General features: G+C 62.4%; 1 protein-coding gene across 1 annotated transcript; it reads right to left on the reverse strand.

The window, feature by feature from the left end:
* Positions 1-830: 830 nt before the first annotated feature.
* IER3 (immediate early response 3) lies at positions 831-3543 on the reverse strand. Its single transcript, XM_039517099.1, has 2 exons — positions 3273-3543; positions 831-2295 (listed from the first exon to the last, which is right to left on the reverse strand). The coding sequence occupies exons 1-2, from the start codon at positions 3474-3476 to the stop codon at positions 1987-1989; spliced, it is 513 nt and encodes a 170-aa protein (XP_039373033.1). The 5' UTR covers positions 3477-3543; the 3' UTR covers positions 831-1986.
* Between the last annotated feature and the right edge of the window lie 9832 nt (positions 3544-13375).

The raw sequence follows: 13375 nt of genomic DNA on the forward strand, positions 1-13375 counted from the left end.
AGACCCAGAGCTGATCCCTGCAGGACCCCACTCGTGATGCCCTTCCAGCCTGACTGAACCCCTGAGAACTCCGCTCTGGGAGCAGTTTTCCACCCAGTTCTGCACCCACATTGTAGTAGCTCCATCCACCTTGCATTGCCCTAGTTTGTGTAGGAGAAGGTCACGCGAGACAGTATCAAAGCTTTACTGAAGTCAAGCTAGACCACGTCTCCCACTTCCCTGCTGTCCCCAAGGCTTGTTACTCTGTCAAAGGTAACAAGCCTTGGGGGGGGGGGGAATAGTTAACACCGCCATTCAGCTGAGAATGAGAACCCAGGTGTCCTGAGTCCCAGCCCCCGACTCTTACCCACTTAGGGTGACCAGACAGCAAATGTGAAAAATTGGGACAGGTGGTGGGGGTGGTAATAGGAGCCTATATAAGAAAAAGACCCAAAAATCAGGACATCTGGTCACCCTATACCCACTGGACCCCACTCCCCTCCCAGGGCCGGGCCAGGTTTCCTCACTCTGGGGCTGCACCCCTCCCTCATGAAATGGACTAGCTTCTCCCCCCAGGCCCTGCCCCCAGGGTCCACCATCAGCCAATGAGAACGTGTCCAGCTGATGTAATGCAGAATGTGGGTGGAGCTTGGAATGTGAAGCCCCCCTCCCCACTCACCCCTTGAATGCTCCTGTAGTTGAATTGAGCTTTGCCCCCCCCCCCCCACCTCCTTGCTCCTCCAGCGCCACGAGCCCCTTTCACCCCTCCAGGTGTTGAGCTTTGCCTTCTGCCGACCCCTCCCCCCGGGGATGTGGGATCCCCCTGCCCCCCTGGAAATCAGACACACCCACAGGAGTCAGCATGTTTATTTTGTTCACAGAACATACACAGGTCGGACGACTTGTCCGGGAAAGAGTTTGGGGCAAAAACGCCTTGGAAACATCAGCCTGAATTTTGGTCAGTTCGGGGCAAGTCGCGGCCTCCGAAGCATCCAGAGCCTCTCACAAGAGCTTACACAGTAAGCGTACGCAGCAGCCAGGGAGCCTGCTGGTCAGACACCCAGGGCGTGAGCAGAGCTGGGGGGTGTCCGAGAAGGAAGGGCAGGGGGGCAGCGATCTCTTTAGTGCAGGCTGGTCTTACCCTGACTTCTCGCCTCCTCCCAGGGTCAGGAAAATCCCCATTTGGTCCTGGCTTAAAGCAGCCGACTAATTTTTCTGCCTCCAAACGTCTCCCTCTGCCCAACGCACCAGCACGTCCTTAGTTCTGTGCCTCAATCAAGTAGTTCGTTTATAGGAGACCCAAGGATCAGAGGCTGTTTTGCCACAGAGCAACCCAGCCTGGCCTCCGCCTGGAGAACTGTAGTGGTGAATTCTAGTACGTTTGGCTGGCACAAAGTTTTCCCCCCCTCCTAGGAGTATTTCCATAGTTTTATACCTCCCTGGGATTTGCAGCCAGCTATTCCTGTCAGCTCCACCTCGCCTCAGGCTGCTTTGCTACCTGTTAGAGGGGAGTTTCCCCCTCTGGGTAACGGCACTAACAAACATTAAATTAAAGTCCCCATAGAGACAAGAACAGGATACATGTCCCTGTTTAAACGGATGAGGACGTTTAACGGTTTTTATTCCACCCTGGATTAAAGCAGCATTTTCCCCGCAGGCACGTTCCCGCTTCGATCATTAAATAGCACATCTTTAAATTACAAATATATAAATATTATAAATATTAGATATTAATAAGTTATGTCAGTAATACCCCCTCACACACACACAAAGTCTCAGTCACTGCTGGCGCCAGGAATTCCCTGCTCACGGCTGCCGAAGAGGTTTCATGTTGCTATTGACGTCAGGCATCCGGTGTCATCCGGATTCTTCACCGGCTTAGTTCAGAGGCAGCAGCAGAGAGTTGGCCAAAGGCCAGGCAGGGTTAACCCATTAGTGGCTGGAGTCAGGCCCCAGGCCCGGTTGACCCCTGAGGTGTCTTGGCCTGAGAAACGCTGGGCGGGGGTCTCAGAAAGCGGCTGGATTCTGCTCCAGGAACTGGCTGATTTCCATGGTGGATACGGCAGCCTCGCGGCCCCCGTGCGAACTGGTAGCGTTGGCCACCTCTGGGACCTCCAGGGGTGTCGGGAGCACTTCTGAGAGGGGGGTCTCGCAGCGGGAGCCCCCGCTCTGCACAGAGCGGTCGGGGACCCCCTGCTCCGGCCCCAGGGCCAGGTCTTCGTCTGCGTTATAGACTTGGTAGAAGATGATGGTGAGGAGGATGAAGAGCAGACGTTTGGCCTGGCTGCGTTCCTTGGCCGGATAGTAGCGTTTCACCTGGTCGGGAGGAAGCAGACGGGACATTAGAGACCTGGCTGGCAGGGGGACCCAAGTATTACCCACAATGCACCGGTCCCACCCCCAGTGCCCTGTGCCCAACAGATTACCCAGAATGCCCTAGCACTTAGCCCCGGGGCAAGCCCACTACCCAGAATGCCCCACACCCAGCTACCGTGGCTGGGAGGTCAGCCCGGCTACCCAGAACCCTCTGCTTCTACCCACAATGCCCTCTTCCCCCAAAACAGCCTGCGATTCGGGGGCAGCGCAGGCTCAGCAGCCGAGCCAGGCAGTCTGAACCCCCATTGCACTGAGCGAGATCTAGATGCCTCCCCTGTGTGTCATAGGCCCCATAGTGCTCCCATCTGGGGGGCAGATTAGCAAGAGAATCACCCCTGGCAGTGAGCAGCAGGGAGCCTGGGACACACGCAGCCCCCCCCCCCCCATCAGCAGGGGATCTCTGGGGCAGAGAGACGTGCACATGGGGCCGCCTGTCTGGGACATGCGGGAGCAGGTCCGATGGGGTGACTCAGCCTGCACTGGTCTGTAGGCCCACAGCAAGAGAGCCGGGCTACAGGTCTCAGCTGCCCCCCACCCCCAGCGTGCTCAGAGATGGGGAGAGACACTCCCGGCTGCAGGGAGCCATGCTGCCCCATGGGCTAGTGGAGGGGAGAGGCTACCCCCCCTCCCTCCCTCCCTCCAGCAGCAGGGACTGACCCAGAGAGCCATCAGCAGCCTACTTCTACAGCAGGGGAAACTGAGGCACGGGGGGTGGAACAGCAGGGGAGCCCTCACTCCTGGATCCCCCCTGCCACACTTTAACCCAATAGACCCCTCCCCAGAGAACCCAGGAGTCCTGACTCCCCCCCAGAGAACCCAGGCGTCCCAGCTCCCACCACGGCCCCCCAGAGAACCCAGGAGTCCTGACTCCTCCCCCCAGAGAACCCAGGCGTCCCACCGCAGCCCCCCAGACTCACCACGGGGGGGTAGAGCACTTTGCGCAGCCGCTTCCTGCCCCGGGGCGGGGTCCTGCGGGGCGGGGTCTGGCTCACCGCGGGCAGGGGGTCGAAGGTGAAGTACTGGGGCCCGGTGCCCCTGCTGGGGGGCTCGGCTCTGGGCAGGGCGGGCATCCGGGGCTCGCAGGCTAAGCACATGCTGGTGGCACCGTACAGCGCGTTCATGGGGCTGGGGCGCAGCGCGATTTTCAGAGCTTGTCCCCGGGTGCGGCGCAGAGCGATCTTCTGCCCGCGTCCCCCCGGCGCCGCTTTATGAATGGAGCCAGCCCCGCCCCTGGCGCCCCATTGGCTGCGCCCGGGGTGACAGCTCAGCGTGCGATCACGGGGGAAAATCCCGGGCCGCTGCGCGATGCTGGCCCCGAGCCCGGGCGGGGAACGGCACGTAGCGGGCGGGGCTGGGGGGCAGGGCAGAAAATAATGAAATCTGCAAGTACACACAGAGTGTGCAACCCCCCCCCCGGCTGTGTAACACACACCTCAGCTGTGCAACCCCCCCGGCTGTGCAACACACACACACACACAGACACACACACCCCAGCTGTGCAACACACACACACAGTGTGCAACCCCCCCCGGCTGTGCAACACACACACAGACACACACACACCCCAGCTGTGCAACACATACAGTGTGCAACCCCGCAGCTGTGCAACACACACACAGACACACACAGTGTGCAACCCCCCGGCTGTGGAACATACACACAGTGTGCAACCCTGCAGCTGTGCAACACACACACAGACACACCCCAGCTGTGCAACATACATGCACAGTGTGCAACCCCCCAGTTGTGCAACACACACACAGACACATACTGTGTATACGCCCCCAGTTGTGCAACACACACTGTATACACCCCAGCTGTTCAACACACACCCCCCCCAGCTGTGCAACACACAGACATACACATACTGTATATACATTCCAGCTGTGCAATAGATATACACACACAGAATACACACGGAGAGTACACACACACACCAGCTGTGCAATACAGACACAGAGAATACACACACACACACACTGTCACACACACAGAGTACATACACACACCCCCGAGCTGTGCAAGAGACGCACGCAAAGAGAATACACACAGGGTACATGCACCCCCCCCAAGTGGTGCAATAGACACACTCCGAGCTGTGCAAGAGGCACACGGAGAGAATACACACACACACTCTCACACACCCAGAGTACATACATACCCCCCTGAGCTGTGCAACAGACACACAGAGAATATACACCCCCCACCCCCAATATAGATACACACCTACACGGAGCTGTGCAGTAGACACACACAGAAAATACACACACACCGTGAGCTGTGCAGTAGACACACAGAATATACACACACACACACAGAATATATACACGCACACAAAAAAACAACAATGAGGAGTCCTTGTGGCACCTTAGAGACTAACAAATTTATTTGAGCATAAGCTTTCGTGGCCTAGAACCCGCTTCATCGGCTGCATGGAGTGGAAAATAGAACCGTCCTGAGCAGTACATTACACACACCCACTAATCCCCACATTTTGAGCTGTGCAATACACACAAACACACACAGATCCTGAGCTGTGCAACATAAACACACAGCATACTCTCACAATGGCACACACATCCTGAGCTGTGGAACGTCACCCATCCCAGCTATGCAACACACACACACACACACACACACACACACACACACACACGAATAAATACACACAAAGACCCGCACTTCCGGGGCTGTGCAATCGACACCCACACACAAAATAAAAGCACTCAAAAAATACGCACGCAGCGCACACGTATGGACCCCCACATCCTGGGCTGTGCGATACACAAACACACCCAGAATAAACACTCTCACAGAATGTAAATCCTCCCTGACTTGCATTTCCTGATGTGCAATAAACAAACACACACATCTGACTATCCACACACACTGACTTGCATTTCCTGCCCAGGTAATAGATACACACAAAATACCCCCTCCCCCAAGATGCCTGTAAAATACACTCAGGGTAGCTGTGTATATTGACTCCTGCAGCCTGCTCTGTGCAACACACACACAGTCAGTGCACGCACAAAACAGACACACTTGTACACATGGCCTGACCCACGCAGTAGACATAGACACACACAATCAACACAAACATGCTGCCGGAACATAGACATGCACTGACCCACACATCCTGATCTGTGCAATAAACACACTCGGCCGCACACACACACACACGATTAGCACAAACGCACTGCCAGAATAGTCGGACGCACTGCCCCACACAGCCGGGGCTGTTGCCAAACGCGCACAATAAGTGCAACAGATGTCAATGCACAGCCATCAAAACGCACACAGTCAACCCAAAGACACACCGACCCACATGTACACCCAGGCTACACACACTCCCTGACACGCGTCCCAATGCACACACACACACACTCTCACACACATATTACAACATACACTCCCTCCCCCACCACCCAGCTGTGAGCAGGCTCAAAGCAAACACGATGTAGTGCGTGTTGTGATTTCATAAGATTAGAAAAACCAGATGCCAGCGTCCTGTGTGATGCAACACAACTTCCCCGTTGGCACAGGGGAACAAGGGGCGGGGAATGGGGCAGGGGCCTGTCCCTTCTAGGAGGCGCCAGCTCCCATCTGGCCCCAGGGCATGGACTGGCTGGCTCAGGGGGGCAGGGAATGGGGCAGGGGCCTGTCCCCGCGAGGGGCTCTGTGTGTGGGTATCGAGGGGCCCTCGCTGGGGAGTTGGGGTCGCGGGAGGGGGCGGCCCAGGCTCCCCGCTGGAGCAGATCAGGGAAAAGGAAGTGAATTCCAGCTGGTGAAATGGAAAAATCCTTCTCCACTAAACAGCTTCAGAGCCACTTAAGCCCCGAGTCAGCAAAATCAGACCTGGAAGCGACTGCCTGAACCCCACGGGCCAGGACCTTCCAGCCACGGGCCAGGACCTTCCGGCCACCCCCGCACGTGCGCTTCCCGGGAGCCAGGACTCCTGGGTTCTATCCCTGGCTCTGGGAGGGGAGTGGGTGAGAGTGAGGGATGCTGGGAGCCAGGACTCCTGGGTTCTATCCTGGCCCTGGGAGGGGATTGAGGGCTAGTGGTTAGAGCAAGGTCGGGGGCTGGGAGCCAGGACTCCTGGGTTCTAGCTTAGCCGGTTAGCTGGGTCCCCGTGGAGGTGGGGCCGTGCCTGTCCCTACTGCCTGGGGCGGGGGGTGCAGAGTGGGCAGGGCCAGCGAGCCGGGGGGCAGCAGCGGGTCGGGTGTGGGGCCGAGGGGAGCCCGGGCAGAGGCTGAGCCGAGCCCGGTGACTCTTACAGAGAAGAGGAAGCCAGATAAGGCCCCAGTCCCCCGTCACAGGGCCTTGAAGGGGCCACCCCCAGCCGATACAAGCCAGGCTCCCGGAAGGGCCTGTGCCCGGAGTTACGAGAAGGGGGGGCGGGGGCCGCAGAGCCCTCACTTCCTGTGGAGGAGCCGACTTCGCGGGCAGGGGGGAAGGGAGCCGAGCTAACGCGGGCACAGGAAACATGGGGGGCGGGGGAATCGAGGTGAGGACACATCTGGGGCAGTGTGTGATGGGGACAGAGGCATGAAGAGGGATGGGAAAAGGAAGAGCGGGGGGCTGCGGGTCGGGAGTGAGGGGCACCGGCAGAGCTGGGGGAGCCCAGGGCTGGGCTAGCAGGGGGCTGCGGGTCGGGCGTGAGGGGCGCCGGCAGTGCTGGGGGGGGCAGGGCTGGGCTGGCAGGGGCTGCAGGTCGGGAGTGAGGGGCACCGGCAGGGCTGGGCTAGCAGGGGCTGCGGGTCGAGAGTGAGGGGCACCGGCAGGGCTGGGCGAGCAGGGGGCTGCGGGTCGGGAGTGAGGGGCACCGGCAGAGCTGCGGGGGGCAGGCTGGGCTGGCGGGGGCTGCGGGTCGGGAGTGAGGGGCACCAGCAGAGCTGGGGGCAGCCCAGGGCTGGGCTAGCAGGGGTTGCGGGTCGGGAGTGAGGGGCACCAGCAGAGCTGGGAGGAACCCAGGGCTGGGCTAGCAGGGGCTGCGAGTCGGGAGTGAGGGGCACCAGCAGAGCTGGGGGCTGGGCTGGGCTGGCAGGGACTGTGGGTCGGGAGGGAGGGGCACCGGCTGAGCGGGGGGGGGCCGGGCTGGGCTGGCAGGGGCTGTGGGTCGGGAGTGAGGGGCACCGGCAGGGCTGGGCTAGCAGGGGCTGCGGGTCGGGAGTGAGGGGCACCGGCAGGGCTGGGCTAGCAGGGGCTGCGGGTCGGGAGTGGGGGGCACCAGCAGGGCTGGGGGCTGGGCTGGCAGGGGCTGCGGGTCGGGAGTGAGGGGCACCAGCAGAGCTGGGGGCAGGGCTGGGCTGGCAGGGGCTGCGGTCGGGAGTGAGGGGCACCAGCAGAGCTGGGGCAGGGCTGGGCTGGCAGGGGCTGCGGTCGGGAGTGAGGGGCACCAGCAGCGCTGGGGGCAGGGCTGGGCTGGCAGGGGCTACAGGTCGGGAGTGAGGGGCACCAGCAGAGCTGGGCGGGGCAGGGCTGGGCTGGCAGGGGCTGCGGGTCGGGAGTGAGGGGCACCAGCAGAGCTGCGGGGGGCAGGGCTGGGCTGGCAGGGGCTGCGGGTCGGGAGTGAGGGGCACCGGCAGGGCTGGGCTGGCAGGGGCTGCAGGTCAGGAGTGAGGGGCATCGGCAGAGCTGAGCTGGCAGGGGCTGCGGGTCGGGAGTGGGGGGCACCGGCAGAGCTGCGGGGGCAGAGGGCTGAGCTGGCAGGGGCTGTGGGTCAGGAGTTAGCACCAGCAGAGCTTGGGGGCAGGGCTGGGCTGGCAGGGGCTGCGGGTCGGGAGTGAGGGGCACCGGCAGGGCTGGGCTGGCAGGGGCTGCGGGTCGGGAGTGAGGCACCGCAGGTCTGGGCTGGCAGGGGCTGCGAGTCGGGAGTGAGTGGCTCTGGCAGGTCTGGGCTAGCAGGGGCTGCGGGTCGTGAGTGAGGGGCGCCGGCTGGGCTGGGCTAGCAGGGGCTGCGGGTCGGGAGTGAGGGGCACCAGCAGAGCTGGGGGCAGGGCTGGGCTGGCCGGGGCTGCGGGGCGGGAGTGAGGGGCCCCAGCAGAGCTGGGGCAGGGCTGGGCTGGCAGGGGCTGCGGGTCGGGAGTGAGGGGCACCAGCAGAGCTGGGGGGGGCAGGGCTGGGCTGGCAGGGGCTACAGGTCGGGAGTGAGGGGCACCAGCAGAGCTGGGCGGGGGGGCAGGGCTGGGCTGGCAGGGGCTGCGGGTCGGGAGTGAGGGGCACCAGCAGAGCTTGGGGGGGGGCAGGGCTGGGCTGGCAGGGGGCTGCGGGTCGGGAGTGAGGGGCACCGGCAGGGCTGGGCTGGCAGGGGCTGCGGGTCGGGAGTGAGGGGCACCGGCAGGGCTGGGCTTGCAGGGGCTGCGGGTCAGGAGTGAGGGGCACCAGCAGAGCTGGGGGGGGGGCAGGGCTGGGCTGGCAGGGGCTGCGGGTTGGGAGTTAGGGGCACCAGCAGAGCTTGGGGGGGGGCAGGGCTGGGCTGGCAGGGGGCTGCGGGTCGGGAGTGAGGGGCACCGGCAGGGCTGGGCTGGCAGGGGCTGCGGGTCGGGAGTGAGGGGCACCGGCAGGTCTGGGCTGGCAGGGGCTGCGGGTCGGGAGTGAGGGGCACCGGCAGGTCTGGGCTGGCAGGGGCTGCGGGTCGGGAGTGAGGGGCACCGGCAGGGCTGGGGGGTCCAGGGATGGTGGCCGGGCGCTGTGAAGGGACAGAGGGTGGCAGGCCCGGGCAGGGGGATGGTTGGCTGGGCAGGAGCGGAGTGTTGGCGTCCCTGAGCAGGACGCCGCGAGCGCTGGGCTGGATCAGACACTCACTTTAGTACCAAGCTGCAGGTAGCGAACGGGCCAGGACAAGTCCTGGCTCCACACCCTGCACTGCAGCTTCCCCCACTGACACCAGTGCTGGGAGGGGAGTGAGGTCTGGTGGTTAGAGCCGGGGGGCAGGGGGGAGCCAGGACGCCTGGGTTCTTTGCCACTGACTCACTTTTCCTTTCAACTGTTATGTCATATCAACTCTTCAGGCCGGATTTTTCCAGTCCTGAAATGGAGTTAATAATACGAACCTGCATCTGTCCCAGAGCCGGAGAGAGAACCCAGGAGTCCTGGCTCCCAGCCACCCCCCGCTCTAACCACTAGACCCCACTCCCCTCCCAGAGCCAGGGAGAGAACCCAGGAGTCCTGGCTCCCAGGTCCCCCCACTCTAAGCCCCATTCCGCAGCCAGAGGCCTGGCTCTGGGGTTCGCGTGTCCAGGTGATGAGGGAAGGTGACTAAGTTACTGAACTTTATAGTTCAACCCGGGGGCTGGTTTGTTTGTAGTTTGGCAGGGAAGCCGGGGGGCCCCTGGAGCTCCTGGCCGGGCTCGGATTCCAAGCAGGCCACAGCTGCCCGGCCAGCCAGGTCGGGGCGGGGGTGTCTGGATGGGATGAGTCACCGGACACACACTCAGAAGTGACTCGTGTAGCCCCTGTAAATATGACTTCAACACGACCCAGGTCTGAGCTCAGCTTCCCTCCTGGAATCCGGCCCCGGGGTAACCCCCCTGCCGTCAACAGAGCCAGAGCCGGTTCTGATCTCAGTGACTCAGGTGTGAAACCAGAGTGACCCCCCTGCCGTCAACGGAGCCAGAGCCGGTTCTGATCTCAGTGACTCAGGTGTGAAACCGGAGTGACCCCGCTGCCGTCAACGGAGCCAGAGCCGGTTCTGATCTCAGTGACTCCGGTGTGAAACCGGAGTGGCCCCACTGCCATCAATGGAGCCAAAGCCGGTTCTGATCTCAGTGACTCCGGTGTGAAACCGGAGTGGCCCCCCTGCTGTCAGTGGAGCCAGAGCCGGTTCTGATCTCAGTGACCCCGGTGTGAAACTGGAGTGACCCCACTGCCGTCAATGGAGCCAGAGCCGGTTCTGATCTCAGTGACTCCGGTGTGAAACCGGAGTGGCCCCCCTGCTGTCAGTGGAGCCAGAGCCGGTTCTGATCTCAGTGACCCCGGTGTGAAACTGGAGTGACCCCACTGTCGTCAGTGGCGCCAGAGCCGGTTCTGATCTCAGTGATTCAGGTGTGAAACCAGAGTGATCCCAGTGCCGTCAATGGAGCCAGAGCCGGTTCTGATCTCAGTAACCCCGGAGTGAAACCAGAGTGACCCCACTTCCATCAGTGGAGCCAGAGCCGGTTCTTATCTCAGTGACCCCAGAGTGAAACCGGAGTGACCCCACTGCCGTCAATGGAGCCAGAGCCAGTTCTGATCTCAGTGACCCCGGTGTGAAAATGGAGTGACCCCACTGCCATCAGTGGCGCCAGAGCCGGTTCTGATCTCAGTGACCCCGGTGTGAAACCAGAGTGACCCCACTGCCGTCAATGGAGCCAGAGCCAGTTCTGATCTCAGTGATCCCGGTGTGAAACTGGAGTGAGCCCGCTGCTGTCAATGGAGCCAGAGCCGGTTCTGATCTCATTGACTCAGGTGTGAATCTGCAGTGACCCCACTGCCATCAATGGAGCCAGAGCCGGTTCTGATCTCAGTGACTCCGGTGTGAAACCGGAGTGACCCCACTGCCATCAATGGAGCCAGAGCCAGTTCTAATCTCAGTGACCCCGGTGTAAAACCAGAGTGACCTTGCTGGAATCAGGGCATGTGGAGGGATTCGCTCAGGGCAGAGGCATCCCGGGAATGCGGTTGCATGTGGGGTTTTGGAGATTGCAAAGTTTTCCTGCCTTGGGCTCGGAGCCCAGCCTCTGTCAGCTCTGCTGAGTCACCCTGCTCCTGGTCCTAGGGAGATTAGCACGCACCTCGGGCTGTGAGTGTGTGTGTGGGTGGGTGTGCACACGCGCATTTGTAGCATGGAGGGTGTGTGGACAGCCGTGTGCATGGCTCCGGGTGTGTTGCTGTGACTGTGTGTGTGTTGGTGTCTACACGCATGACTCTGTGAATGTGTGTGTTTGTGTTGCTGTAACGGGGTGTGTTTATGTTGCTATTGACATGTGTGTGTTTGTGTTGCTGGGTGTGTTGCTGTCTAGACGCGTGTTTCTGCGACTGGGTGGCTGTGTATTTGTTACTGTTTAAGTGTGTGATTCTGACTGTGTGTGCTTGTGTTTCTGTAACACATTTGTTTTGCTGTGACTGTGTGTCAGTTGCTGTGACTGTGTGTGTTTGGGTGCATGCTTGTGTGTGTCTGTGTCTGGTGAGGAAGGGTGTGTGTGTATGATGGAGGGAGGAGGTTTTGTGTGTGTGAGAGAGCGAGGGTGGTTGTGTGTGTGTTAGGTGTAGTGTGTATGGGGAGTTGCGTGTGCGTGTTTGAAGCCCTCAAACTGAGCCCAGTCAAACATGTCTCACCCTCTCATTTGCCCTCCCAGCCCAAGGGACTCAAACCCTTTTCCCACCGCAGATCCCACCGCTGGCACCAGAAGTGTCTCTGCAGTGGGCTCCTCGGGTCCCCACTAAGGGCAGCGGGAGGAGCAGCCACAGGACCCACTAAGAAGCACTAGGGGGCGCTGGCAACACTCCCACCAACAGTTGTCTGCAGTGGGGTATTTGTAGCTGGGTGTGAACACGGCCTCTTGCGCTCCGGCCTCCGCCAGCGCCTGGGACAGGAACCGGGGCCTGGCAGGAACTGCCCTGGGTCAGGGCGTCTCGGACCACTGCTCCCGGGACGGCTCAGCAGTGGGGCGGGTTCCGGGGACGTGGCTGGAACTGGTGCATTTGCCCAGGGCAGGTTTCTTGAGCAATTGGCGTCCGGTTAATTGTTCTGGGCAGGAAGGTGAAAGCGAGGGGGAGGGGGAGAAAGAAAGAAAGAAATTTCCATTCCAGATGGCTGGCCTGGCCTGGCCCTGGGTGCCCCCTCCCCTGCCAGGACCCCAGCCCTGCCGGTGCCCCTCACTCCCGACCCGCAGCCCCTGCCAGCCCAGCCCTGCCCCCCCCAGCTCTGCTGGTGCCCCTCACTCCTGACCCACAGCCCCTGCCAGCCCAGCCCTGCCCCCCACGAGCCCTGCCGGTGCCCCTCACTCCCGACCCGCAGCCCCTGCCAGCCCAGCCCTGCCCCCCCCAGCCCTGCTGGTGCCCCTCACTCCCGACCCGCAGCCCCTGCCAGCCCAGCCCTGCCGGTGCCCCTCACTCCCGACCCGCAGCCCCTGCCAGCCCAGCCCTGCCCCCGCCCAGCCCTGCCGGTGCCCCTCACTCCCGACCCGCAGCCCCTGCCAGCCCAGCCCTGCCCCCGCCCAGCTCTGCCGGTGCCCCTCACTCCCGACCCGCAGCCCCAGCCAGCCCAGCCCGGCGCCCCGCCCCCCGGGCGGCCGGGGCCCCGCACGCCCGCCCCGCCGCCCCTGCCAGCCCAGCCCTGCCCATCCCCCCGCTCCACTGGTGCCCCTCACTCCTGACCCACAGCCCCTGCCAGCCCAGCCCTGTCCCCCCAGCTCTGCCGGTGCCCCTCACTCCCGACCCGCAGCCCCTGCCAGCCCAGCCCTGCCCCCGCCCAGCTCTGCCGGTGCCCCTCACTCCCAACCCGGAGCCCCTGCCAGCCCAGCCCTGGGCTCCCACTCCCGACCCGCACCCCCTCTGCTCTGCCCCACACAGCGCTCAGCGACCGAGGGCCCCTTTGGTAGCCGGATGCCCAGGGGCCGGCGCGCTCGTTTCACTGTAAGCGAAGCCGGCGGAGGCCGGATCTGGGCAGAGCGCAGGCTCCTGCTCCGGCCCAGCCGTGCCAAGACTCCGACTTTGGAATAACAGCTCCAGGCCGCACACGACCCCTCGGCTGTTTAGTAAACACGGCGGGTGAGTGCGTCATTTCCCTTCGCTTCTGGGCTTGCAAGTGCAACCTCCCAATGGCCTGCCTGGCTCTGCAAGGGCAGTGGGGCGTAGTGGGGGGGCTGGGAGCCAGGACACCTGGGTTCTCTCCCTGGCTCTGGGAGGGGAGTGGGGGTTAGTGGTTAGAGCAGGGGGGCTGGGAGCCAGGGCCCCGTTGGGCACTGCACAGACACTGTCTGAGATGGGGGCTCTGCTGTATTTAATGATCCGGCCACCCCACTCCTGGGCCCCC

Source organism: Mauremys reevesii, unplaced genomic scaffold (genome assembly GCF_016161935.1).
Source record: "Mauremys reevesii isolate NIE-2019 unplaced genomic scaffold, ASM1616193v1 Contig1, whole genome shotgun sequence".
NCBI lineage: Eukaryota > Metazoa > Chordata > Testudines > Geoemydidae > Mauremys > Mauremys reevesii.